We start from the raw sequence: 27,609 nt of genomic DNA on the forward strand, positions 1-27,609 counted from the left end.
GAGAGTGAAATATTTATGACTATAGGAGGGTGATTTCAGGTAAGAGATGGGAACTTGTGGAAAGATCAGAGGGAGTCAGGGAATAAGGGGATAGAAATATTATATATTTTGGTATAAGATGTGGTGTTTTAAGAGTTTTTTAAGTGAGTTTGGTGATAGAAATGAGGAATTAAAGAGAAATAATGGGAGAAAATATATAAGAGTTATCGTTGGATGTTGTTGTAATGAGATGATTAAATCAAACTAAAATAATAAGAAAATAACATCTATGGTAAGAATGGAAAATATAGCACCTCATAAAAGGGTCTAAATCGTTACATAATCCCCATTGTCCCATGCCCGTCCTAGGCGGTGTGCTGCTAGACTAGATACGACTGCGTTCCTCGCTTGAATCTTCCTTCCATGACATTCTCAAGCATCAAAAAATGGTAGGAATGGTCCTTGAACCTTCCCTTTTTCCTTATGGTACCCTCCTGCTAAGAGGGGAGCAAAAAGGCTCAAGGAGAAAGAAAGTTTAGGTTCTTATAGAGGTTACTTAGGGTTAAAAGGGCATTTTGGTCATTATGAAAAATTGTAAAACATTAAGCTCAAAATCATGTTCATAAAATATCAAATGAAATATAGTATCATAGGGAAGCTGCCACTAAAAAGATAGCCCAATCAGAGCTGTGGGTCAATTGTTATTAATGTTTCAAATCAGATCATTTTGGGTTGTTTGATACAAGATGTGACACATGTCACACTCTAACTGGTTGCAACAGTGTCTTCTTTTCTGATTTATGGGGTCGCACTCTATTATCAATTGGATAATGACATGTACCTTGGACATTTTGAGGTGCACTATATTATCCATAAAATAATGTCATGTACCTTCGATACTTTGTGAAGCACTGTATTATTCATTGGATAATGTCATGTACCTTTGATACTTTGCATTGTAATCTTTATCCATTGGATAATTACGCGTACCTTTGATACCTTGCAAAGAAACATAGTGACGCACTCTATTACCTTCTATACTTTGTGGCGCACTTTATTATCCATTGAATAATGTGATGTACCATTGGTTCATGTAAGTTTTGGTAAAAAACATATAGGAAATCACACAAAAACCCCTGAGAACTCAAATCGTCATATTTCTCTCATTTCAAGTCCCTTTTACTCCCAATTTTCTCCATTAGATCAAGAATGAAATCTCCTACATTCCCAAACCCTCTAATATCTAAAATCATGAAGAAAAATAGTGGTTTAATCAGATTGAACCCAATCTATGCACGGAGTAGACTTGGATCTTGGCTCAATTCCCTACCGCTAGGGAATTGACCTGTTTGACTTCCAAGATGCATGGGTTATCCGAACAAGAGATTGATGATCCTTTAAATGCTTGCAAACCTGATTTGGCTTTACGCCAAAATAGATGGCGTGTCCACCCCCCTCATCATTATTTTTTGAGCCACGACACGATCTTTTTCTTATTCCCTTGCATCCAAATACTTATCCATAATGTGAAAAATAAATCATTTGAATTCAGAGAAGTCAAATGGGGTTAGTTTCCAAAATAAACACACAAAATGCATAAAATGACGCATGATGGGATTAATAGCACTTTGATGCATGTATCTAAAGATAAATGTATGCCAATGAATACATGATCATAATTGAACTATCAGGATTAAGAATTTAATATTTAGTTGTATTAAAATGTTTTGATGTGTTCGTATGCTTGTAAAACAATAAATCCTTATTAGAAAGTTAGTTTCTCCAACTAAGGAAATAAATTTAAAAATATATTCATCAAATCAAATTGGATGATCAAAGTGTATTCCCATAACTGAGTTGAATTTTAATCAGCTCCACATCTGGAGAACATGATACCTGGTTAAATCCTATGCCATATACTATCAATTGAATTTTCTTATATTTCCAAGGCTGTTTTGAGAACAAAATCCAAATTTTATCTACATTTGATGTTTCTTCGAAGCAAAAGAGTTGATGTTTTGCAGAATATTCAAACTTGATATGTGAAGTACAATTTGGAAAAGATATCAGATTATCAGATTATAGATTGTCTCGCAATTTGAAGGGGAATCTTCATGGTTTTTCACCTCAATTAGGATTCCATTAGATTTGACTGGTTTAATATAGATATATCAATAATATGCAGGGTAAATTGAGCAATAGATTTACTTTTTTCCTAATTTATTCCATCTGGTACGAAAAATTAAGAGTAAAACCACTTATCAGTGTTATATATTCCTCTTGTTAAAAGTATGAATTTGCATGCTCTCAGAAGCATTTGACGGATTATATTTTTTATTAACTAGCCATCAACATGTTAAAAGTTTAAAAAGAGATCAAAAATTTTAAATGTTATACTAAAGCTAGTATACTTTTATTATATCTTTAAATTATATTGATTTTGCGTAATTAAAAAATGAGGACATCATTTATTTTGGGGCATGCCTATGTTGTATAATAAATTGCGGGAATAATATTTTTTAAAATATCCTTTCTGATAAAATTTTCAAGTCAAATGTCCTAATTTTATTCAACGTTCAAACATCATTTTAATCTAAGAGAGATATCTTTCGGAATATTCAGATTAAGTAGGTATTATCCCATACTAAAGTGAAAATCTACTAAAAATGATTTCAAACATTAAGAATTTAAATAATTAATTGATTTTAGAACGTTATAGAAATCAATGGATCATTGTTTATGGAAGAAATCTGTTAAGGCCATAAAAATCACATAAACAAATCATTAAATTTTTTATTATTATTTTACTTAAAAATTGAATACTTTTTTATAATACCCAGTAATGAATTCCACGAAATATGAGTTGTTTTATTTACAAAATGTCGTTATTGATGATTATCAAATTTATGCTCATTTTTCATGTCTTTATGAATTCCAACAGTTGGGGCAAACAATGATGCAAAACAAGTCAAATAATTGTTTTTAACAGAAACAATAAACCCCGATATCATATCAGAACCCTTTAATGGTACATTCTGATCCCACAGTTCAGACTTGAATATAATATTAAGTGTACTTTTTTCTCCCAAAAAAACCCATCCACGTGATTAAACCTTAGATGGGCTAATGGCATCGAAAACCCTGAGTGTTGCATCGGATTTGGACTGGGAGGTTGCAGACTTAGTCATGTCAAAATTATCAAATCTAAAATAGCTCACCTAGCCTAGAACGCCGATCAAACCTCAGATCAGCCTAGTCAATAGATTTGGCCTACAGTATCCAGTTGGCCTAATAAACCCATATAGTATATTCTCTTTTTCTTCATACTCTATCTATTGGACTATGGCTATCAACTTATCCACCGCCCTCTGCATCCTAGACAGGGGAATCCAATGCTCTCTGCCATCACTCGCTCAGAAGACAAATAAAAGCATGCATGGAAGAAAAAAGCGCAGTTGATTTGGCATCTGCCGACCATTTCCCCTCCCTTAGAAAAGACCACAAGAGAAGAGATCCAAAACTCAGCCGCCGGCGACGGCGCCGCCAAGCTCTAGCAGCACATCCGCCATGCACGGCCGCCTTTCCGGGTCATCGCTGGTGCAGACAACAGCCATTGCGGCGAGCTTCGCCGCGTCGTGCTTCGAGTAATTCCCCTCCAGCCTCTTATCAATGAGCCCCTCCAGCCCACAAGCCTCGCCGCCGAGCCGCAGCTGCTCCACTTCCCTTCTCCCCGCAAGCACCTGCAGTATGAGCACTCCAAATGCATACACATCGCCCTTCTCCGTGAACCGCCCCGTCGTGGTGTACTCCGGCGCAAGGTAGCCCATGGCAGCACTGGCCTTCAGGCTGGAGAAGACGATGTCGTCTGCCAGCAGCCGCTGCACCCCCGCGCCTGCTACCCGCGGTCTGAATTGCTCGTCTATCAGCACCTTCCCCGCCGACAAGCTCTGGTGCACCATCCCCTTGCTCCCATGCAGAAACTCAATTCCTTCAAAACAAAATGAATGAGTCTTCATCCGTTAGATTCAAGCGCTTACCAACCGTGCTAAAAGCTATAGCTATTAGTTAAGAGCACTAGTTTTCATTTTTAAGCAGGATGTAATAAATTAACACTCCCCCCACAACACCTGCCACTGAGATTTGATAGATTATGTTAGATTCAGGCGCTTACCAACTGTGCTAGAAGCTATAGCCATAATGGCCCAATCTGTTAGATTGAAGCAATAGCTGTTAGTGACCCAATCTAATTGATTCAAGGGCTTACCAACTGTGCTAGAAGCTATAGCTATAATGGCCCAATCTGTTAGATTGAAGCTATAGCTGTTAATGGCCCAATCTAATTGATTCAAGCACTTACCAACTGTGCTAGAAGCTATAGCTGTTACCGCGGGTGCTACTTTTCATCTTTAAGCAGGATGTTGTCCACAATTATTACCTCTGGCGACTCCCTTGATGATACCAACGCGGCTAGGCCAGTCGAGCGTTGTCGGGCCATCCAAGTACTGCGCGAGGCTGCCATTGGGGATGAAGTCGTAGACGAGGAAGCACTCGCCGCGAGCTCTGGAGCAGCAGAAGCCACGGAGAGGGACAAGGTTGTCGTGGCGGAGCGAGGAGAGGAGCTTGAGCCCGGCAAGGAATTCGCCCTCGTCGGAGCGGCAGCTGCTCTTGTTGATCCGCTTCACCGCCACCACGGCGCCGTCGCGTAGCAAGCCTTTGAAGGTGGCGGCGAAGCCGCTCTTGCCAAGGAGGTTGACGTCGGAGAAGTACTGAGTGGCAGACTCCACTGCCTCCAGGTTGAACCGTAAGCTCTGGGAGACCTCTTCGGAGAACCCGCCGCCGCTGCGGCCGTCGGCGAGGGGGTCCCAGCCGCCGTAGGCAGGGCTCGTCGGGCGTGGCGGCACCGCCACGGCCGGCTTCTGCCTCTGATTCTGCTTCCGCCGGCAATGCCCGGCGAGGGCGAGCGCGGCGGCGAGGGAGGCAACGGCGGCGGCGACGACGGCGGCGACAATTGCCACAATTGCCGGCGGCCTGGCCGGCGCCGGGCAGCTCTCGCCGGCGCATCTGGGCTTGATGTTCGCCGACTGCGGAATTCCTCTCTGGGAAGGCTCCGGCAGGGCGCCGCCTGAGGAACTGCTGCACGCTTGAAGAGTCCCGAAACCCGCCCCGCAGAGGCCTGAATTGTTCCCGTACTGGAACCCGTCGCCGAGCCGCTTCAATCCTGAGGAAGAATTGATTTTAGAGAACTGGGAGGAGTAAGAAAGGAAGAAAGGCGAAGGCTTTCTCACCGGCGGGGACGTTTCCGGAGAGAGCGTTGCCGCGGACGTCGAGAACGGAGAGGCCGGACACTTGAGCGAGCTTACCGGGGATGGAGCCGAAGAGCTGGTTGAAGCTCAGGTCGAGCCGCGAGAGCCGGGGGAGGTCGCCCAGGCTCGCCGGAATGGCGCCGGTGAGGCGGTTCGACTGAGCAGCCAGCACGGCGAGCCCCTTCGCCGCTCCGAGCTGGTTCGGCAGACTCCCCGAAAGCTGGTTGTAACCCAGTTGCAGAACTTCAAGATAGAAGGAACCCATTAAAGCCCAGATCCGAAAGGCGAGAGCTTGGGTGAAGGGTAGGGAATACCTTGGAGGGAGGCCATGTCGCCGAACTCCGGCGGGATAGCGCCGGAGAAGTTGTTAACGTTGATGTAGAGGTCGGAGAGGGAGGAAAGCTTGGAGATTTCCGAAGGGATGTCGCCGGTGAGGGAGTTGTAGTGGAGGAAGAGGCCGGAGAGAGAGCGGAGCTCCGCCAGCGCCGGCGATAGAACGCCGGAGAGGCCTTTCCCTTGCAAAGAGATGTTCGATACTTTCCCGGCGGCGTCGCAGCCCACGCCGAGAAATCCGCCTCCGCAGGGGTTCCCCCACGCCGTCCATGAAGACAGAACTCGTCCTTCCGGATCCAGCGCGTACTTAACCTCCATTAACGCCGCCACCTCGCCGCCATTATCGCCGCCGCCCGCGGCGGCGAAGAAGAAGAAGAAGGACAACAAGAGAAGCACTACCAGCTCCGTGACTCTACCCATGAGCCTCAGCGCAACTCCTCTCTCTATTCTCTCTCTTTCTCTCTCTCTACATGGGTTTCGAGCTCAATCTCTCTATCTCTGTCTCTTTAACGCTGTTCCTGCTGATTTCTCTACTGCTGGCTTTTGGCCGCTTCTACGGAGGGTTGTGGGAAGCAGCGCTCTCCATCTCCGCGGCCCTGCCATGAGGGTCTACCTTTGGGAAGCGGGAGCAGAGGAATACCCCTGGTCACGAGTAAACGAAAAATTACCCGTGAGGGAACGTAGAGAGAGATAGGGTAAAATCGGGTAGATCGCTGCAGAAAAGAGAGAGTGAGTAGACTGGTAGAGAGAGATAAGTAGAGAGGACGACAGAGCAACAGAGAGAAAGAGACGAAAGGAAGAAGCGGGGGAGAGAGCGCTGCAGTATTAGATTAAAGAACAAGGGTCCGAAAGATGGAAGATTGGACAGGGATGGCAGAACCGTTGCGACCGATCTGGGCGGCCGACTGGGGCCTCGTCTGATGGACGGTGGAGATGGGTTAGGTGCTGAAAGATGTAATATTGTCGACAGATTACATGGTTTTCAGTTTAGTAAACTTTGGTTTAAGCTTTTGCATCTGGAAAGAACATTGGTTAGATGTTGCTAAATTTGTACAGCAGGGGGAACATTCAAGGAAGAAAGTAAATGAATGAAAGTAAATTCGCCTGTCTGACTGCCCTCTGCGCTGCCCGGGGTAATAGATCGAGCTTTGAGTGGTCAAACGTTTGTGGACCCCGTAACTCGGGTGCAGCACCAATATTTTTATTAAATATCCAACTTTGTGGGAACCTTCTCTCTCTCTCGCCCCCTCTCTCTCTTACCCTTCTCTCTCTCTTACTCTCTCTCTCAGTTTATACACTTTCTCACTCTTTAATCACTCTCTCGGTTTATACACTTTCTCGCTCTTTAATCACTCTCTCAGTTTATACACTTTCTCGCTCTTCAATCTCTGTCTCTGTTTATGCACTTTCTCTGACTTCACACCTCTATCTCTCTCTGTTTATACACTCTTCTCTCTCCCTCTATTTATAAACTATCTGTCTCGCTCTTCACACCTATCTCTCTCTATGGGTTTATACACTATTTTCTCTCTTCACACACTCTCTCTCTCCCTCTGTCAATACACTATCTTTCTCGCTCTTCACACCTCCCTCTGTGTTCATACACTCTTTCTCCCTCTTTACTCTCTCTCTCACCCTCTGTTTATTCACTGTATTTCTCCCTCTTCGCACTCACTAACCCTCTCTCTCTCGCGCTCTCCGTTAATACACTTTCTCCCTCTTCACACTCACTCTCTCTCTCTCTCTCTCGCGCTCTGTTTATACGCTGTCTTTCGCCCTCTTCGCACACACTAACCCTCTCTCTATCTCTCGCTCTCTGTTTATACACTGTCTTTCATCCTCTTCATACTCAGTTACTCTCTCTCTCTTTCTCTCTCTCTTTCTCTCTCTCTGTTCATACAATATACACTTTCTTTCTCCCTCTTCACGCTCACTCTCCCTCTCTCTGCTTATGCAATATGCACTGTCTTTCTCCCTCTTCACGCTCACTCTCCCTCTCTCTGCTTATGCAATATGCACTGTCTTTCTCCCTCTTCACGCTCATTCTCTCTCTCTGTTTATACACTGTCTTTCTCCCTCTTCACCCTCCTCTCTCTCTCTCTCTCTCTGTTCATACTTCATACAATATACACTTTCTTTCTCCCTCTTCACGCTCACTCTCCCTCTTTCTGCTTATGCAATATGCACTGTCTTTCTCCCTCTTCACGCTCATTCTCTCTCTCTGTTTATACACTGTCTTTCTCCCTCTTCACCCTTCTCTCTCTCTCTCTCTCTCTCTCTCTCTCTCTCTCTCTCTCTCTCTCTCTCTCTCTCTCTCTCTCTCTCTCTCTCTCTCTCTCTCTCTCTCTGTGACGGGACTAGGTTGTGTACCTGCAGCATGCCTGGAAGCCAGGTAGCGGACGTGACCAAGGGACCGTCGTTGACAGGCCGGCGGCGCCGCCCCCCGAGGCCATGCGTCACGCGTCCCAACGAGCAGGATGGTCACAGCTAACAGGGTCCCGGCATATGCGCGATTTCCTAGCCCATCAGTCTGTTCTTATTTGGTGACATCAATCCTGAAGAGAGAGACAGAGAGAGCGAGAGAGAGATTCCACTCCAAACCCTATCTCCAGACCATAAGTAGGAATATGTTTTATTTAAGTTTAGTGTAGGAATTGAACAACTTTACTGTCATTTCTGTCCATCGAAATTTTACCGATTGTTCTTTAGTTCATTCATCTAGTGCCCAATACTTTGTTACCTTTTAGCTCCCAGCTGGAGTTCACTTGTTTATTTTTTATTGCGGATGATGATAAGGTAGGCTATACTGAAGATTTTGCCAAGAACCATTCACTTCGTGCTCCATCACTCCATGTATCATAGTTTTTGCATTAGTCATAATTACCAAATCAAAGATCCAAGTGTGATAAACATCATGCATATGGCTGGAATAACAACGGAATCATTTGTAAATGACTGGAACTATTATTTCAATAATTATATATGTGATAACTCGTGAGCCTCGATATAAGTTCTATTCAGACGATTAGATTTTTATGAATAGAAGAAAATGCAGTTGGCAAATAATAAGAGATTGAGAATGAGTTGGTGAAACGTTGGAGCTAATTGGGTTTGAATGACTAGTCTTCCAACTCTTAATTTCCTGCCATATAAATCATTATTTTAGTGATACAAAAAACATTAAAAGGCATAAAGGGTAATTTAATAGCTTTAAAATAAGTAATATTTCGTGTTCAGGTTTTTCTCCTTTTTCATATGACCCTTCTCAATCAATAATGAATGTCAAAGAGAGAACTCACATAATATGTGATAAAGCTTCTATTTAAGACTGTAGTTTTTCTCATCATGGCATGAACCTGTCACACGGATAAAGATAATTAGTTACAACTTTAATAATGACAACACTATTTTAATAAAACTCTACTCATAAACATAACAAGGGATTGTCTTACTTTATTCTGCCACAATGTAAAGTTATTTGATGTGGAAAAATGTATTTTAAATGCATTTAACACATTTAAAAGTCACAATAATATATATCTTTATTTATAAATTCAATATAAATATCATAAATCAACAAAATTCTGACATTTAAATTCATGAGATTAGAATCCTTGAATTGAATTCTTTTATGTAAAGTAACATGAAATTCCTAATCATGGTTACTTCTGGACATAGTCCTTGCGCATCTGTAACTATTGATACTTCCATTGAGTAAAGGTTTTAATAAATTTATTGATTAGACTCGAAAACTGACAACAACAGAATAAACACACATAAACATGAAGAGATAATATAATTCAGGTGTTTCATTTCCCTCGTCATGTTTTCATATGTCAAAGGTTAAAATGTCATTAGACATCTCTCTTACTTTAAACATTAAATGCAAAAAAGGACATTTTTACCCTTTCATTTTAAAATAACTGATACATTGATGTATTGAATGCATATCTGATTGAAAACACATTATCCCTTAAAAAATGTATGTCAGCACATTGAGATCAGAAAATAAATCCAAATTTATTTCACCAAAAAAATAGATATAGTCATCTAGCCTTTTAAAATCAATAAAATATTGTATTTCTTTGAAGTAAAATAAAATAACTGGTAAAGGATATCAATCTCTCATTGTCACCTAAAATTTGAGTCCATTTTTATTCTAAATCAACAACTCTATGGTTAAAGGCTAACCTCATATATAGGGAATATGTTGAATTTTAGTTTATCAAAATCAAATTCAAGGTCAACTTTACTCTTATAACTCAAGTTCACTACGTACATAGGAAATTATAAACTTTATAATTTTTTCAATGAATTTTAACCATATTAAAAATGGTTTAGCATGCCATTTATAGTTTATAAATTTAAGTTTGGATCCCACAATGGTTAGTCCACCATGTTGATTAGCCTCATATGTCATTTATCAAATCTCTAAAAACCTAGAATCGATCAAAATCAGATGTATATTTTCTCTTTGTTGCCATTTAACTAAATGAGACTGATCGTTTATGGCCGTTGAGTGTTTTCTATGCAAATGGCATTGATATGGGTAAGATGCATAAGAGTATTATGGTGTGCCATAAAACTCACTTCAACTTTTTGGTAGATTCTTTATCAACATCATGTAATATACAAATATGGAATTTAAATCACGATATCAAACTCTTTTTTGGTTCTATGGCAATTACTCACCTCAAAATTAGAAACGGAATCGTTGAAGACCTTGATGGGGATTGAATATGTGATTTCTTAGTTCTTCAAGTGATACACGTTGATCGGCTCAAATGTGTAGAGGCTGGATATATCAGTGTGATCCCCAACAAACTGAATATACTTCACCTCACTGAGCTTTGAGATTGATCGATCATCGTAGTTTTGTCATTCTGAACACATCAGGAAGGGAGGGAGCCGAGGAGAGAATGGATAAGAAAGACAAGCACTCGAGGAATTATGGCATGGGTAATTATTGTTTAGGAATTTTTGTTGTTTATACTTAAATAGATTTTGTATAAAACATTCATTTTAAGTATATCTTCTAATGTCCAAGAGGCCATATGTTGTGACACTCTAGGCCCATGTATCATTCTCGTTAATAACCTTGTTGCTCCAATAACCTTTACTATCCAACCAAAAAAAATTATACATACATATGGATTTATTATTTGCATCATATTCTTTGAGTTATATCCTCCTATATTGATGTTAGAAGACCATATATTGATGAGTTAATTTTCTTCTTGAACTTCTCATGGCAATTCATATCATAAAGTTTGGATTTCCATGATGAGGAACTCGTAGGTCATAGTCAAAACACATCTAGTTTCTCGGTAACATGTATCCGTAAACAAACTTCACCACATATAAATCCTCTATCCCTTCTCATTGCTTAATTCCTTCATAAATTAATGATGCATATAAGTTGATGCAGGACAACTAGGGAAAAGGACGACTGTGGGGTGAATAGGACAATGACGGATGGAGGGACTAGACAGGCTCGGAGGGATGGATAAAAAAGATCATAGAAATCCACACGATCGAATTCGGAGCTTAAAACTGATGAAATACTGGTGGTGCAGCCCCGTTCCTCGTCGAGGGCGGGAGTACTGTCTTCAACCACCGCGACGATGCCGAAGCACCAAATTCAATACTCAAATTCACGTCACAATGGAAACTCACGAAAGAGAGAAATTTTGAGAATTCCAAATCAAATCAAATCTGTTCGCGGTGGAGAAGTCTCGCGGAATACTGGACGAAGAACAGGTCGACACCAAAGAGTTCAGGCGTACCTCGGCACCGTAGTGCGTGAAGAGGCTGCGGGAAATTCTGATCGTGACGAGAGTGGGCAAATCCGGGCATTGAATGGCCCACTAGATGATAGAGTCTGGGCGTCCGGGCGTTGTACGGCCCTGTAGATAGCGTGACGGACGAGTGTAGACGCGGACCGGGCGGGCGAGTGCAGGCGCTGGGATGGACGGCGTGCCTTGGGACGACCCTAGAAGGGCGACCTAGGTGCGGTCTGGGACTGCCTTGGGCGGGCAGCCTTGCCAGCCTAGGATGGCCTGGAGGCGGCAGCCTTGGGCTGCCTTGGGCGGCAGCCTGGGGCGGCCTGGGCGACGGGCTTGGGATGCCTTGGGTGGCAGCCTGGGGTGGCCTGGGGGGCGGCCTAGGGCTGAATTGGGCGGCAGCCTGGGGCGGCCTAGGGGGCGGCCTAGGGCGGCAGCCTGAGGCGGCCTGGGGCGGCGGCCTTGGGCTGCCTTGGGCGGCAGCCTGGGGTGGCCTGGGGCGGCGGCCTTGGGTTTCCTTGGGCGGCATCCTGGGGCGACCGTGGGCAGTGGCCTTTGGCTGCCTTGGGCGACAGCCTAGGGCGAACCAGGGTGGCAGCCCTGGGCGACCAAGAAAGGGCAGCCTTGGCACTCCTGAGCAAGGGGAAGAGAAGGGGAAGAGAGAAGAGAGAAGAGAGAAGAGAGATGGAGAGGAAGGGGAAGATGGCGACCGGTGACGCGAGGCCGTGGTGGCGGCGGCGGCGAAGGCGGCGGTGGTAGGTTTGAAGGAGGGATAGGGAGACTGGGCAGTCCTCCAAGAAGAGTTAACAATAAACTCAATTCTTGAATAATGACTGCCTAACTGTTTCTTGAAACAATGGCCTATACATATAGGCCTTGGAGGAAAGAGAAAATACAACTTAACAATGAGAAATTAAAGACGAGAGATGTGACTTGTGTCACGTCAAGGGGCAGTTGTGGATCTGCCGTTGGCGACGTGTCAAGACACGTGAAGGGGCGTGGGTGCGTGGAGACGTGCGTGATGCTGGCTCGTTGACTTGATACGGTGACGACGGTGGCATGTCTTCGATGGTCGCGTTGACTTCTGATGACGGTGGTGATGCGTCCGGTGTCGATGCGCTGACATCGTCGCCATCATAAGTAATATTTTTTATTAAAAAAACACCACATATAAATCGTTTGTTCTCTCTAACTTATTAATTCCATAAGGCTAAACTGTGGTTGTCTAAGTGAGTCATAGGTGTCATCGCCGATCGTGAGCCCTTAAATGGGATGGACTGATGAATAAACATATTATTACTATTCGTAATATTGACACTCTAGTTTCACGTATAAAAATTGATTCTTTTACAAATAACTGTTGGAAAATTTTCAATTGGGTAACAAACATGAAATCAAATGGTAAACATTATTAATAGGTTATTAAAACATTGATATATTGATATATTGATATTAAATAAAATTTGGAGATTTTCTTTACTACAGTATGTTTTTTTATTCATTAAGTTATCCTAATGTGTACATATAATGTTAGAATTCCAATTTTAGGCAATTTACTATAGATAATTTGGTTAAATTCTGGATTGATAGGCATAATATTACGCATCATTTAGATACTATATAAAATTTTACATCAGTATACTTGAGTAATATTTCATACAATTTTTTCATTTTTTTAAATCTACGACAAACTAGAGTGTGACACTAGTTTATTATTTATATTCATTCAATCATGAATTGATTGTTTCAACAATGAGTTGACCAACTAGAGAGTCTTAGACACTTCAAGGCCCTTCAATCCTTGATATTTGGAATAAATATATAATGTTCAACAATGTAAATATCAGTAGTTCTGAAATAATTAAGTCAATAAAAAATTATGAATGTCATCATTCTAATTTTACCAATATCCATAAAAATGGACATTATCGTATCTAAATAAACATTTAAAAAATGATATAGTTACTTCCTTTATTCATTAGTAACATATGGGAAGAATACTGAGATAAAAGTATAGTCAGAGAGGCCTTTCATGCTGTCTTTCTGTTGTCTTGTCAGCACCAGATCGATAGCTTGTTAAACCAATTGTTTGATTGCATAACCATCAGATGCAATAAAGTTGATAGTTTTGAAATTTTGATTCTGTAAGATGACAGGCCATCAAAAAAAATAGCCAGTCCGTATGTCAAGTTTGAAATTTACTTTTCATGGTACAGATCATGCCAATTAATTTTGAATTCATCTTGGAAATGAACAAACATGAAAGGCCATACATGTGAAAATTTTGTGGATTTTTCATGTGAGTCAAATGCATAGTAAATGGTTCATAACCGTTCATAAAAAAAACGAGAATACCGAGGTTTAATGGAATATCGTGGACACTTGTTTTGACAAAATAACGTGGATGAATATGTGACTTATTTAGTTTAAAACATTTATTTTGTTGACCAAGTCAAAATTTAAGTTCAATGACTTTGAGAGTTTATATTTAAATGAATATACTTAAAAACATATGAAAATTGATTATTATTTATAATTATGCCTATATTTTTAAATGAAAGATACACATCATTCTTATGCCTTATTTTGGGGACATGATTTTGAATAAATTTACATAATAAATTAATAGTCATGCATTTTGATTCAATGTTTCATGCATTTGACCATAATTATGTTCTTTTATAGCTAATATGGTTCATAATTCATGTGAATCAAAGCCCACCTCGATGAGCTAATATTGGGTCCTTTCAGCATCTAATTCATGGGTCTGAGACAATTGTTAAGAGCTTATAGTGGTACGGGTTTTCCACGCTGACTGGTTCAACATGGTATTGTTCTATTGGTGGCTCGGTTGGTTGGTGGGTGGGATAATTTGGAATCATCTAGGCCAATTCATTGCCTCTTAGGTGCCATGATTGACGTGTCCTGAAATTTAGCATTTATACTGTTTTATAGGGTTTGTAGGGAACATCATAGTACAGGAGCATTTATACTGGAATTGGACTACGCAGTAGCCTTAACCTGTAACAAAACAATGCATTACCTCCCTCTCTTCTAAACCATTCAATCAATAGAGCTCATGCACATCAGCTCGGAGTTCCATTTAGAGCTCATACTTGGTAGATAAATCTCCAATTTTGAGATTCAGTTTCTCAACTCTGTGGCAATAAAACTCAAGGTGGGATACCAGGAATTACTAATCCAACATGTTATATATATACCAGATCTGTCTTGAACCAAGCCAATAAAATGAAATGAAACAGGTCACAGAATACCCACTCAAGTCTCTTGTGCAAACTTCTAATTTTACCCATATCCATAAAACGGACTTTATCGCATCTAAATAAATATTTCAAAAATGCTATTGTCACTTCGTTCATTTATTCCAAATATAATGGGATGAATAGTGGCATAAAATATAGTCAGAGGGACCTTTCACAACTATAGTGCAGGGACGCAGACGAAAACATTGTCCCGTCCAAAGATACAAACGAATTTGGGACAAAAAATTTGTCCCGGTGACCACCAGATCAGACGTCCCATGGGGCAAAAAAACTGTCCATTGGAGGTCTAGGACGTTGGACGGACGAATCTGGACAGAAAACCGCCGGATTCTCATCCGACGGTTGAGATGTTGCCAGGTGGCCTCGCAATGACAATTTGCATCAAAGTCCCTTTTTTTTGAGTGCGTGCAAACAGACGCCGTTCAGAAATAATTGTACATATGGCCCTTCGCATTCTCTCTCCACCGTAATTCCCTAAAAACTTTAAAAAATCTATATTAATGTATTAAAAATATAAATGGGTTTTTTTCCATCTGGGACGAGCCACGGGACAAAAATGTGTCGCCGGACGACTGGACGGGACAGTTTTCTAACCGTCGGACAAAATTTTGTCCCGTCCTTCGTCTCTGCACTGAATCTGGACGTCAGACGGGACGAATTTCGTCCCCTGCCATCCATCATCCACGTCCGGGATGATCCGGAACTATATTCACTACGTGTCTTTCTGTCAGCACCACATTGACAGCTTCTTCAACCTAATGATTAATTCCATAACCATCAAACACCATAAAAAACTAATATTTGAAATGAACTTGGATCAAACATAACCATCAAATCTAAAAGTTATAAAATGAAACAAGTCACAGAAAACCCACTCAACCCTCATCTCCCTTCCCCCAAAAAAAAAAACGACAAAATCCACGCTCTTCAGTCAACCAAGAACACCCAGTGCGTCATCCAGCAACAAACAAACCCCAAACGGATAAACCTTCCCCCTCCCAAAACCCCTCTTCTTCAACAACTGTAAACAAAGTACGCCACCAGGTGGCCATCCCCACTTCCCCACCGACCAAAGTTAGAGAGATAAACGACTACCCAAAGGCAAGACAAGGGTTCGTTGGGCGTCTCCCCCCCCCTCCCCACATCCCACGCTCGCCCAAGAAAACCTCTCCTATTTTTACACTCTCTCCTCGTCTCTCTCCGTCTGCCATTTCCTGAAATGCGGTTATCTCCGGAGAGCCGATGGCGCCGCTGAAGACGGCGGCGCTCTCGTCTTCCCCGCAGTTCAAGATGGACAAGAACCACTCCAACCGCCTCCTCCCCCGCAAGCTCGCCGTTCTCTCCTTCTTCCTCCTCGCCGGCCTTCTCCTCCTCTTCCGCTTCGCCCCGGCGGCCCCGCCGCCGGGGCGAAGCCCCACCGCCGCGCCCTGGGGCGGCGCCGCCTGGGAGAAGCGCGTCCGCTCCTCCGCTGCCGCGCGCCGCCACCGCGCCGCCGTTCTGGTCACCGGCGCCGCCGGCTTCGTCGGCTCGCACGTGGCCGCCGCGCTGAAGCGCCGCGGCGACGGCGTCCTCGGCCTGGACAACTTCAACGACTACTACGACCCGTCCCTGAAGCGCGCCCGCCAGCGCCGCCTCGAGCGGCTCGGCGTCTTCGTCGTCGAGGGCGACGTCAACGACGCCGTCCTCCTCCGCAAGCTCTTCGACGTCGTCGCATTCACCCACGTCGTCCACCTGGCGGCCCAGGCCGGGGTCCGCTACGCGATCCAGAACCCGTCGTCCTACGTGCAGTCCAACGTGGCGGGGCTGGTGGCGGTGCTGGAGGCGGCGAAGGCGGCGGCGCCGCCGCCCGCCGTCGTCTGGGCGTCGTCCAGCTCCGTCTACGGGCTCAACTCCAAGGTCCCGTTCTCGGAGTCGGACAGAACGGACCGGCCGGCGAGCCTGTACGCCGCCACGAAGAAGGCCGGCGAGGAGATCGCCCACGTGTACAACCACATCTACGGGCTCTCCGTTACGGGGCTGAGATTCTTCACCGTTTACGGGCCGTGGGGGCGGCCCGACATGGCCTACTTCTTCTTCACGAGGGAGATTCTACGGGGGAAGGCCATCTCCGTTTACGAGGGGCCCGGCGGCGCGACGGTGGCTCGGGACTTCACCTTCATCGACGACGTGGTGGAGGGGTGCCTGGCCGCGCTCGACACGGCGGCGCCGGGCCGGCTGCGGTTGTTTAACTTGGGGAACACGACGCCGGTGCCGGTCGCGGATCTGGTTCGGATCCTCGAGAAGCTTCTGAAGAAGAAGGCGGTGAAGAGGGTTGTGAGGATGCCGAGGAACGGGGACGTGACGTTCACGCACGCGAATATCAGCCTCGCGCAGAGGGAGCTCGGCTACCGCCCCGCCACCGACCTCCAATCGGGGCTCAAGCGCTTCGTCAAGTGGTACCTCGAGTATTACTCCGCCGCCGCGGCGAGGAATCGCGGGGACGACGCCTGATTTCTTCGGAATTTCCTCGAGTTTGACTGTAGATTTGTACGATTTGCACGATTTGGGGGTTTTTTCGAGGATCGAGAACGGAAATTGAAGCCGTGAATTTGGCGGATAGTAGCGTTTTTTTTTTTACGTACCTTTGGATTAGAACTGGATGGGGTCTCGGCCTGGTCAGGTTTCGATCTTCTTGAAGAATCGGACCGGCACCGCTCCGTTTGATTGTAGATTTGCACGATTTGCACGATTTGGGGGTTTTTTTATGGATCGAGAACGGAAATTGAAGCCGTGAATTTGGCGGAGAATAGCGTTTTTTCTTGTTTTTTTTTTGGGCGTACCTTTGGATTAGAACTGGATGGGGTCTCGGCCTGGCCAGGTTTCGATCTTCTTGAAGAATCGGACCGGCACCGCTCCGTTTAAGCCTTCGGTCAGGATCACCTGGTTGTCCGATTTGTAAATCTTCATGCCCTCTGATCAGAACGACGAGGATTTCATTAAGGTTGATTTTTTGAATGATCTGGGATTGCAGCGAGTACCTTGCAGTGCCTTTTCCACGTCCAGGAAGATTAAAAGATTGATGTCTCGGCGCATGCCTGAGAAGTTTCATAACAGGTAAAGGAATCAGAGATGTTTTTTTTTTTTTTTTTTTGGCCTCGTGTTCATCCCTAGAATATTGAACAGAAAGCTCACAGAGTTTTTCAAATTTCATCTCGGATTCAGTTAACTTCCACAAGATTAATAAAAAAGAATCCACACAATGATTTATAAATTTTGATCGATACGATACCGATTGAATATCTAGAAATTTGGTTTCAAATTTGAATTCATAACACAGGTATAGGCTAACTTAAGCTTTGGCCGTAGTGGTTTGGAGATATGTTTAAGAGAACCATACCGCTAACAACTCCGTCGCTCGGCAATCCAGTCGAGAAGTGTACGTGCAATCTAGCCATGCGCTTGAGCCCAGACTGCAAGATCGACTCCAGATTCCTCCTGTAAGTTCCGTGTACACACACTGCAACTGAAGTATTAGAAAATGAAAAAAAAACAATATAATTACTCTGTAAGAGTAAAACATGTAGTATCTGGAATAAAACATTATCAATAGCGTTGACCATCACTAACGATTATGACATTGACAAATTTCAAGAATTGTTTCAAAGCTACCGTTGACTTTTGACATTGACCAGATATCGCCGGGGATGGACGGCGTCTGTCAACGTCTGCCACCAACTTGGTAAAATTCTTGAGGAAAAAAACGTCAACCCAAAGTCAACCGCTCAAGTTGACAATGGCATTGCAGAATTCTTTTCTTTAAACAATGTTGACAATAACGTTGACGTCCACGTATTCCTCAACTATTTGTCACTTTCATTGTGGATGCCACTTATTAGATATGCGAAGAACCCTACCTGGAACTTCATCCGCAGAGATGACAGGTTGCAGCAGGCTTTCGGAGGAAATAGCCTGGACATAGAAAAGATTAGAGTCAAAGATATATACACATATATATGAATATATATTTATATAGATAGAGAGAGAGAGAGAGAGAGAGAGAGAGAGAGAGAGTCCATCACTCTTGAACGCTGGAAGATAGAGTCACACTTTCATGTGCTACAAGCGTAGAAGTTTATATGATAGCAAGATAAAGAATCACCTTAATCGTATGGCCCTGATTAGCACGAATCAAGAGATTTCCATTCTCCTCCAAGAGACTAAATCTCTGCTTGTTGTCCCTCCTGACTGCCTGAATGCATTTAGCACATCACATAAAACGGCAATGGTTAAGCCATCTATAGTTTTTTGCAGATATAGTCTCACCGTTACAGTACAGGAGGAAAGAAATAGATTAAAAATGGTTTTGGCGGAATACTTGTATGCTAACATAAAAGGAAACAACAGCTATTTTCTCCAGAGAGTATTTGTAAGGCAGTTAGAAGCACTTTCCAAAAAAAACCAAAACTCAAGTGTTCGTTCTCAGCAATTTAACAGGAAAAACAAAACTCAAGAGTTCGTTCTCAGAAAAGTTCCTCCAAGACAGGTCCGAAAGGAAGAGAGCTGTCGTGGAGGCCAAAGTCAACTCTCTGGGGAGAACTCTGCATGTATTGCCAAACCATCTCTTGGAGGAACTGCAGAACCTAAAACACAAACATGAAGAAGAAGACCAGAAGAAGACCTATCTCCCTAAGGGATCCCACGATGATGACAAAGACCAATTATGGTGTAGTCATTGTCTACGATGCCGTCTTATGAGGAAGTTATTGAATCTAGAAATCTATACAGACTCTGGAAACTAATCAAGAAGGTAGATTGGTGATCTACAACTGTATCTTGATCACTTTTGTGTGGCAATCTGGTTACCTGGCAAAGCCAGAAACAAGAAGACCCAGTCAACTTTGGTGTGATAATACATCTGCCATCAACCTTGTCCATGATTTTGTTCAGGATGACAGGACCAAGCATGTTGAGATTGACGGACACTTAATCAAGGAGAAGCTGGAGACCAAGATTCTTGAGATTGTCTACATCAACACTAAACGCCAATTGGAAGATCTTCTAACCAAAGGGCTTTCCAAGATCAATATGAGCTCCTTGTTTCTAAGCTGGCATGAATGTCAGTCATTCCTCAGCTTCAGGGGAGGTATTAACAGATATATATTCCCCTCATGCCAAAGCATGCCCCTCATGTGTTATGCAGATTTTCAATAGGCAGATATATCTCTTGTAATGTCTGTATATATACATCTTATGCTAACGAAGACATGTGATTTTCTCAATCTTCTTGATGCACCTCTCACTCGGCAGTGACCAAAGAGCTCCGGACAACATTATTAATTTTTAGTCTAAATGATTGTTCAAAATGGGTGCCACATCAGACAAAGCCTGTAACTTGTGGGAGAATATTGGAGTAGGGAAAGAGGATAGAAAGAATGGGAGAATATAGGAGTAGGGAAAGAGGACAGAAAGAGTGGGAGAATATAGAAGCAGAGAGAGAAAGAGGAGTGAGAGCATATACAAGTAGTAGAGAGAAAGAGGGAGTGAGTGAATATAAAAGAAGAGAGAGAGAGAAAGGGAGGATAGAAAAGCGAGTGAATATAGAAGTAGAGAGAAGGAGAGGATAGCGAAAGTGGGAATACGTTTAGAATTGGAGATAGAAAGAGAGAGTACTGAGAGACTAGGAATACATGAGAAATGGAAATAGAAAGAGAGAGTATTAAGAGAGCGGAAGAGTATAGAAGTAGAGAGAAAGAGAGGGGATAAAGAGAGTGGCAGAATATAGAAGTAGAGAGAGGGAGAGAGAAAAGACACCCAGAAAGAAGAGAAAATAGAGGAGAGCATGATAGGAGAGAGAAAAAGTAGACGTTATTCAAACATTTTTTTCAAGAATACATATTCTTGTCAAATATACTCGTCATATCATCCCGGTCCAATTCTCAGGACTCATCATCACCTATGGGCAGATGAAGAATCCCTCATCATCTTCAGTGGACGACGATTTTCTTTTGAAAAAAAGATAGGGGAGATCACACAAAGTCGGTGACCTTCAGTGGCTGACGATGGTTATGAAGTTATGTGTAAATGGAGACGACAAAGACTAATTGGCATTATTGGCGAACCCTACTTGGAATCCTATTGGACATGCCATTGAAGTTCATCAGGTCTTTCACCATTCCATTGAGTCGTCCATGACATCCGCCCTCAGATGGTCCCATGTCCTAGAGTGAATCTACCATCTCATCACTTCATCATGAATTTTACAGCGAATAAAATTCTCTCAATGCCAGAGTTTAATTCAAGGAGCTATACTACATCCAAAAATTAGCATGCACAAAGATTCATGCTTCAACTTCAAAGAATATGACCAAGTGACACTCCTGTAGAATGTTATGATCCTACGTGGATCTAAACACGCGAGCAATTCTGAATGCGAAATCTTCAAGAATTTCCCAAGATAGAAGTATATATCGAGAGTGAAATCCAAATGTACATATAAAAGAATTGGTATATCCGAAAGTTGTAGACGAGACAAAAATACACTTGTTAGAATTCTAATATAGGCTAAAAAGATATGAGAAGAGAAAAGTGTGTTATCTTGAGATGTACTCCCTCGTATCATAGGTTAGAAAATACAGCTTTATAAGATAACACACTTTTCTCTTCTCTTATCTTTTTAGCCTATAATAGAATTCTAACAAGTGTATTTTTTATATACCAATTCTAAAAAGATGTAGAACACCAGGACGAGTCCAATTGACTCCTCCCTCCACTAGGAGTGTGAGAATCTCCCCTTTCTAGGTTGAGCCGCAGCCCCAATTTCTTGTGATGGAATTTTCATCCCTTTTCTTTTTTGAACTATCATTGTCATCCCTTTTTGATCCAGCCCAAGCCCCTTTTTTATAGGCTTCCTGCTCCTGCCATCGAGGTGTTTGTATCATGGAGTGCCCGGACTGGCATATGTGCTGACTGATGCTTCCATCTTTTCTTCTCATAATAGGTTCTGGGGATGATCTTATCATTTTATCAATGCTAATGATAGATATTATGGCCTTTCCTTCAAATAATATTATCTAAGTTAAAAAAAAAAGAAAATCGTTCTCTAAAATAATTTATTAGAGAGAGGCATAACACCAAAGGAAGTACAGTTTAAATTACCTCTCTAATTTCATCAACTGTGTGTGATCGCAAAGGAATCTTGGCATGTGTCGTCAAATTCAACTTCAAAAGATCCGAAACTGGTACATACCCATCGCTTCTGATATCCAGCTTCAACTCAGACGCCATGTGTCGCAGAATCCGAGTCCTGGTTACAAATAGTACAAAACACTCAACAATTAAGCAGAATATTCTCACTGTAACGAGAATTAACGACCGAAAAACCATGAAATTTCTTCACGCATGTTTGGCTAATGATCCTAAACACTCAAATTTGATCTCAGAAAACACGGGCATCATACCAATTCAATAACTAATTCCAGAGATTTAATGATAACGAGAGAAGTCTAGGGAAGTTACAAGAGTCTTCCTAGGGCGTCGATCTTATCCAGATCTCCAGCGGCTCTACCCCGCCGATGATCTACAGAAGAGCCAGTCTCCGATCCTCTTCCAACCCTTCTACCCCTGGGGAAATTAATTGCATAAATACAAGCCGTATGATCATGAACGAAGAAGAACACTCGAAAAATTCCTCACCTGTTCCCAGAAGCAGAGGAGGCGTGCGCAGAGGAGTGAAGATGGGTAATCCCGTCGACCCTTCTTCGGTTATCTTCCATGTAAAGTCGACGTCTTGCAACCAGACTATGTCTCGACTGGGAAGGAGAAGTTAAAGCGACAGAAGAACTTCGCAAAGCCAAAGCGAAGACAGCACCGCCCCTTGCCAAAACCCACATCAGAGAGAGAAGAGAGAGAGTGGGAAGAAGAGTTAATTATATTTAACGACCATTTCCCATTCTTCTCTCTATCCAAACTGTAAGTTCCGGATCGTCCGGAACTGGACCGAGGACGAGACGGGACGAATTTCGTCCCATCCTACGTCCGGTGTTAGCTCAGCGAGGAAGGACGGGACGATTTTTTCGTCCACCGACAAAAAACTGTCCCGTCCAATAATCTCGGGACTAATTTTCGTCCCGAAGTTCGTCCCAGATGAAAATTACCCATTTTATATTTTAATATATTAATATGGATTTCTTCAAGTCTTTTAGGGAATTACTGGGGAGATAGAATGCAAATGGACATCTACAATTATTTTTTGATTGGCATCCATTTGCACGCACGTAAAAATACATGGACATTGATGCAAATTGTCATTGCGAGGCCACATGGCAACATCTCAACCATCGGATGTGAATCTGGCGGTTTTTCGTCCAGATTCTTTCGTCCATCGTCCAAGACATCTGGACGGACGGTTTTTTCTTCCCACGGGACGAAAAAATCGTCCCATTCGCGTCCCTGCACAATAATCCAAAGCAACAATTTTCTGCAGGTCTAAAGTGGCTCTATAGAGTGCACTCTATCTAATGATCCATTAAATATTTACCCTGGCTGCGCTGGGATTATATGTCATTGTGGAATGTGTAATCTATGGTTTACAGAAAATGTAGGCCTAAGTTAATTTTAATTAAGGTAGGTGATTTCAGGATCTATGGAATGGAAAGCTCAATCGCTTGAAGTATTTATAGATCACATAATACATCGCAGTGTATCAAAACATTTTGAAATGCGATGTTGATCCCATAATATATATTGCAACAAAGTATTCTAATGTTTTGATCACATGCATCTTGCTATTAGTTGGACTTTTTTTTCTGAAAACAGATAATATTTTGAAAAAATCGTATGGCAATAGACTCAGATAATCATGTGAAATAATTTTATTTAGAATCAGTCAATCATTTTTTAAAATGGAACAAAGCTTTGATACTATTTGAAGAACATAATATCCCTATTTGAAAGCCCACGGTGATTTACATGTGAGCTCGCATGTTTTAATGCACTATGCACTTCACAGATATGGATGCCATATCTTATGGTCTTCTCTCTCTCTCTCTCTCTCTCTCTCTCTCTCTCTCTCTCTCTCTCTCTCTCTCTCTCTCTCTCGCTCTCTCGCTCTCTCTCTCTCTCTGTATATTTCCATCATGGGTATTGCATTATCTCCAAAGCATTACTCTCAATATGCTCTATTGATAACATCAAATTTGATCAATAAAATTATGCTCTTATACTTTTTTACTACATATTTTTAGATTTGCACTAGAATTATGCACCATCTAAGGATAAAATGAGATATTTATGATTTATTTTTGTAAGCTCTATTTTTATGTATATTTGTTATTTTTTGAGACTTGATTTCTCACATCTTCTTGGAGTTTTATTTGGAAAAACAAGCCTTAAGTAAATACAATGGTGTATTTGGGATTCAAATGGGGGGAAAGGAAAAAACTAAACCATCTAATAGATAATTAGAAGAGGCCCAATACACAAGAAACCCCCTCTAAAAGCCCATTCAAACCTCCTTAAAGACTAGGTCAACAAAAGGCAAGAATTGTGAAACTAACCCACAATTTGAATTTGAAAGACCTGTTTTCAAATATGAAAAGCTAGGAATGTAGGTCCATGCTGGAGTTCAAGAAATCCTAGCCTATGAACCCTTGGAATCAAATCAAATTGGCTGGAAGAGTTATATCTCATCTTTATATCTCATATTAGATTTCAGCTCATATATATATATATATATATGGCCTCTCAATTCCTGAATCATGACATACTGAGATGATCTTGTGCCTAGCATGTAGATGTATCCACACAGTCCTTTGTCACATTGAATCTCCTCCAATTCTGGCACGAACCATGTTAATGATTCATCTTTGTTGTTTCACATTGATAGGGGAGGGCGCCCAAGGAGTAAGGAAGAAAAAGGATGGGCACTTCAAAAAATTCTGGCACAAATAAATTTTGTTTAGAGATTTTTCCAATGAATATTTAAGAGCCATTTTTTCATGAAATTTAAGTACATCTATCAATATGGAAAAGACTAATGTTTAATATTCTAGGCCCAAGTATTATTTTAATTCATAAATTCTTTGGTAAAATAACTTTTATACAAAAAAAAATTATTTATATCAAAATACATATTGGTTAATCGCAGGTAGGTTTAACCAAATCGATACATTGATTTTCCACTTGGTGGGGGTGCTAAGCTACACATGCTCTGGAACACAAAGATGAATATATTGGCTCTCTCATAACCTATTGTGTTCATAGAGTCCTTCATTAACTTGGGACTCCTAGGAGGACTAAAGGATGGTCGATTTTCAAATACTAATCACCCATTCCAATTAGTAATGCGGTTGGGAGAAATCATCTGAGGACTCTTCTACTATCTTGGCCAAGTAATTTATCACATCATCTATGTTGAGGTGTTTCCTCTTCCACCAAAGTCAGATGAGCCTATTTTGACCACTAGATCATCTTCTAGAACTTCTTGACACATATGAGATAAGATAGTTTGGACTTCCATGAGTAGTAATGTGTAGGTCATATTGAAAACACAACCATCCATCTACACAAGATGTCTTTGGTCTAACACTTTTAAGGGACACCTAAATAAGTGTGACACAAATCACATGACTAGGTCTATTTAGTGTAATTATATCCAGATATTTTAATGTCCTTCTCAAGTATCCTTTGAATACAAATATTTGGAACACATTCTTAAAGACTAGTCATCTTTTTATTATGATCTCATCATAATTCACATATTTGTATCATGTACTCATGGACTTCTTGATAGCATTACACATGGATTATAATGAATATATTTTCTCAATGAATAGTCACGACATAGTGTGGCATGTGGAATTGGATTGCATTTCATTAATATTTTAATTACCTAGGATGTGATTAAATCATGGATAATGATATTTAAAAGGCAAATATGATGATTTTATTGACACACCACCAATCAAACACATGGATTGATGAGGATATTGAAAATTTTAATGGCGAAAATGTGGGATATTGAACTTTAAAATGTGGGATCTAATAATCAAGGATTTTTGGGCTGAACTTTAAAGGGTAGTTGTGTCTCTCTATCTTCTAGCCGTTCCTCATATGATATACTAATATACTACTATGGAAATAAAAAGCATAGTGGAATTTCTCCTGAATTGGTAGATTGAGTAGAATAAAATGATCTGGAGGTCCATCAAATTTCTTCATGCTTATTGTCGGTCAAAGTGAGATGGCGAAAAATAAGTGAGGGGCATTTTCCTTATTGTGTATCACCTTCATCTTGACATAATTTAAGGACATATAGTGAGCTTCATGCACTTATGTTGTCACCTTCATCTCAACACCCGTTCATACAAATCTATCTATCTATATTTACTTCATACGGACCATCATCATCATCCCCCATGCAATGTCTTCCTTAAGTATTCCTGCCAGGGATTTAAATGCAACGTCTTCCTTAAGTATGCCTCCTCTTACACTAAAGATGGATGATCTCGTGTTGACAGTTCAATCACCTACGTCTTCGCTAAGTCAATCTCTGATCAAGTACGTATAATACCATTCAGGGATTCATATGAATCAATCATGTGAACTCTTTCTCTAAAAAACATCCATCATATGTCCTAAGTGTCTTCACATTAATGCCGAATAGCTCGTAATGTCGTGTCTCATTTGAGATCCGGACCTCCATACTTATCATATAAATAGGATTAAATAGTGATATTCTCTCTAGATCATTTAATGTCCATCTCGACTATCCACTGAATATGAATATTTACAATATATGTTCAAAGACCAGTGCTCTCTATGTAATGATATCATCATAATTCACTAGGTCATTCTACGTATTCATGGACTTCATTATATCACATGAGAATAAAAAAAAATATTTATTTTAATGAAGTTGAATAAATCATGGCAGTGTGATTGACTTGAAGGCCACATAATATCTGTCAGATATCATATAAATAATTTATTAGTATATTTAGTGAAAACATGAAAGCAATATAAATATGCTTGACAAATGGAAGGTGAAAATTGATGGAATCTAAATGGCCGGTAACCTAGTCACAAATTTCATCTTGTTCATTGTTCATTAATAGAACATATTCATTATAGTGCACGTCTTGCTTATAAAGAAGTCCATTAATATATGACAGTGCGCAGTTAATTTGAATGAGATTTTAATATGTAGATCATGGATACCTAGGCATGTGTTCTAAATATTCATGTTTGAAGGATACTCAAGAATGATATCACTGTCTAGCTGATGATATGATGATATGGTGATAGGGTGGTATGACATGGTCGATCTTGTTGCAATTAATGTGGAATGCTTAATACAATGTGAAATCTAATAAATTTAGTTATATTTATCACACATTCTTCCGAAACTTACAAAAATATGGCCCATTATCTCTCTCTTGACAAAGTTCACTACAATAATAACGAGAGAAACTTTGTCGTCTAAATAAATTGGTAGGTCCGTTTAGTGTTTTATACTAACTTAAACCAGAACCTATAAAAATTATTTATTTCTTATTTGGTTCAGGTTGTGTACATTTACTTCTGAAAGGATATTGCCTTTAAAACCTCATTATCAGCAACCTAGATGATAAGATCATCATATAGAGAATTTAATATCCATTTTCTTGTTTTATTGAACAAAAAACTTCTTCATAACATCACTATATATTATTTTAATCATTTCACTCAATTTATGTTTTGAAAAATGATATGTAGGAAAAATACTCTTCAGGAATCACTCGTTCCATGATGTGTTTCATCAGATCGCCGTATAAACAAAAATTAGAGAAGTTTTTGATTTCTTTCCCATGGAAAAATTGTTTCTAACACAAACGCATTGAGAAGATAATATCCGTTAGAATCTCAAAAGATTAAAGACATTGTGAAGCTTCTACCAAAAATCATCAATAA

At 41.3% G+C, this 27,609-nt stretch overlaps 3 protein-coding genes across 3 annotated transcripts; 1 reads left to right on the forward strand and 2 right to left on the reverse strand.

The window, feature by feature from the left end:
* Positions 1 to 3,418: 3,418 nt before the first annotated feature.
* LOC144711883 (uncharacterized) lies at positions 3,419 to 6,344 on the reverse strand. The gene is made up of 4 exons (XM_078586011.1): positions 5,597 to 6,344; positions 5,265 to 5,525; positions 4,415 to 5,197; positions 3,419 to 3,967 (listed from the first exon to the last, which is right to left on the reverse strand). Exons 1-4 carry the CDS (start codon positions 6,033 to 6,035, stop codon positions 3,501 to 3,503), a joined length of 1,950 nt encoding a protein of 649 aa, XP_078442137.1. The 5' UTR covers positions 6,036 to 6,344; the 3' UTR covers positions 3,419 to 3,500.
* A 9,472-nt stretch (positions 6,345 to 15,816) lies between these two features.
* LOC144711826 (UDP-glucuronate 4-epimerase 3-like) lies at positions 15,817 to 17,302 on the forward strand. The gene has a single exon (XM_078585909.1). The coding sequence runs from the start codon at positions 15,925 to 15,927 to the stop codon at positions 17,170 to 17,172; it is 1,248 nt and encodes a 415-aa protein (XP_078442035.1). The 5' UTR covers positions 15,817 to 15,924; the 3' UTR covers positions 17,173 to 17,302.
* A 48-nt stretch (positions 17,303 to 17,350) lies between these two features.
* LOC144711827 (uncharacterized) lies at positions 17,351 to 22,569 on the reverse strand. Its single transcript, XM_078585910.1, has 8 exons — positions 22,354 to 22,569; positions 22,177 to 22,281; positions 21,817 to 21,964; positions 18,821 to 18,910; positions 18,576 to 18,630; positions 18,059 to 18,178; positions 17,700 to 17,756; positions 17,351 to 17,633 (listed from the first exon to the last, which is right to left on the reverse strand). The coding sequence occupies exons 1-8, from the start codon at positions 22,548 to 22,550 to the stop codon at positions 17,509 to 17,511; spliced, it is 897 nt and encodes a 298-aa protein (XP_078442036.1). The 5' UTR covers positions 22,551 to 22,569; the 3' UTR covers positions 17,351 to 17,508.
* Positions 22,570 to 27,609: the final 5,040 nt, after the last annotated feature.

This window comes from Wolffia australiana, chromosome 14, assembly GCF_029677425.1.
Source record: "Wolffia australiana isolate 7733 chromosome 14, ASM2967742v1".
Taxonomy (NCBI): Eukaryota; Viridiplantae; Streptophyta; class Magnoliopsida; order Alismatales; family Araceae; genus Wolffia; species Wolffia australiana.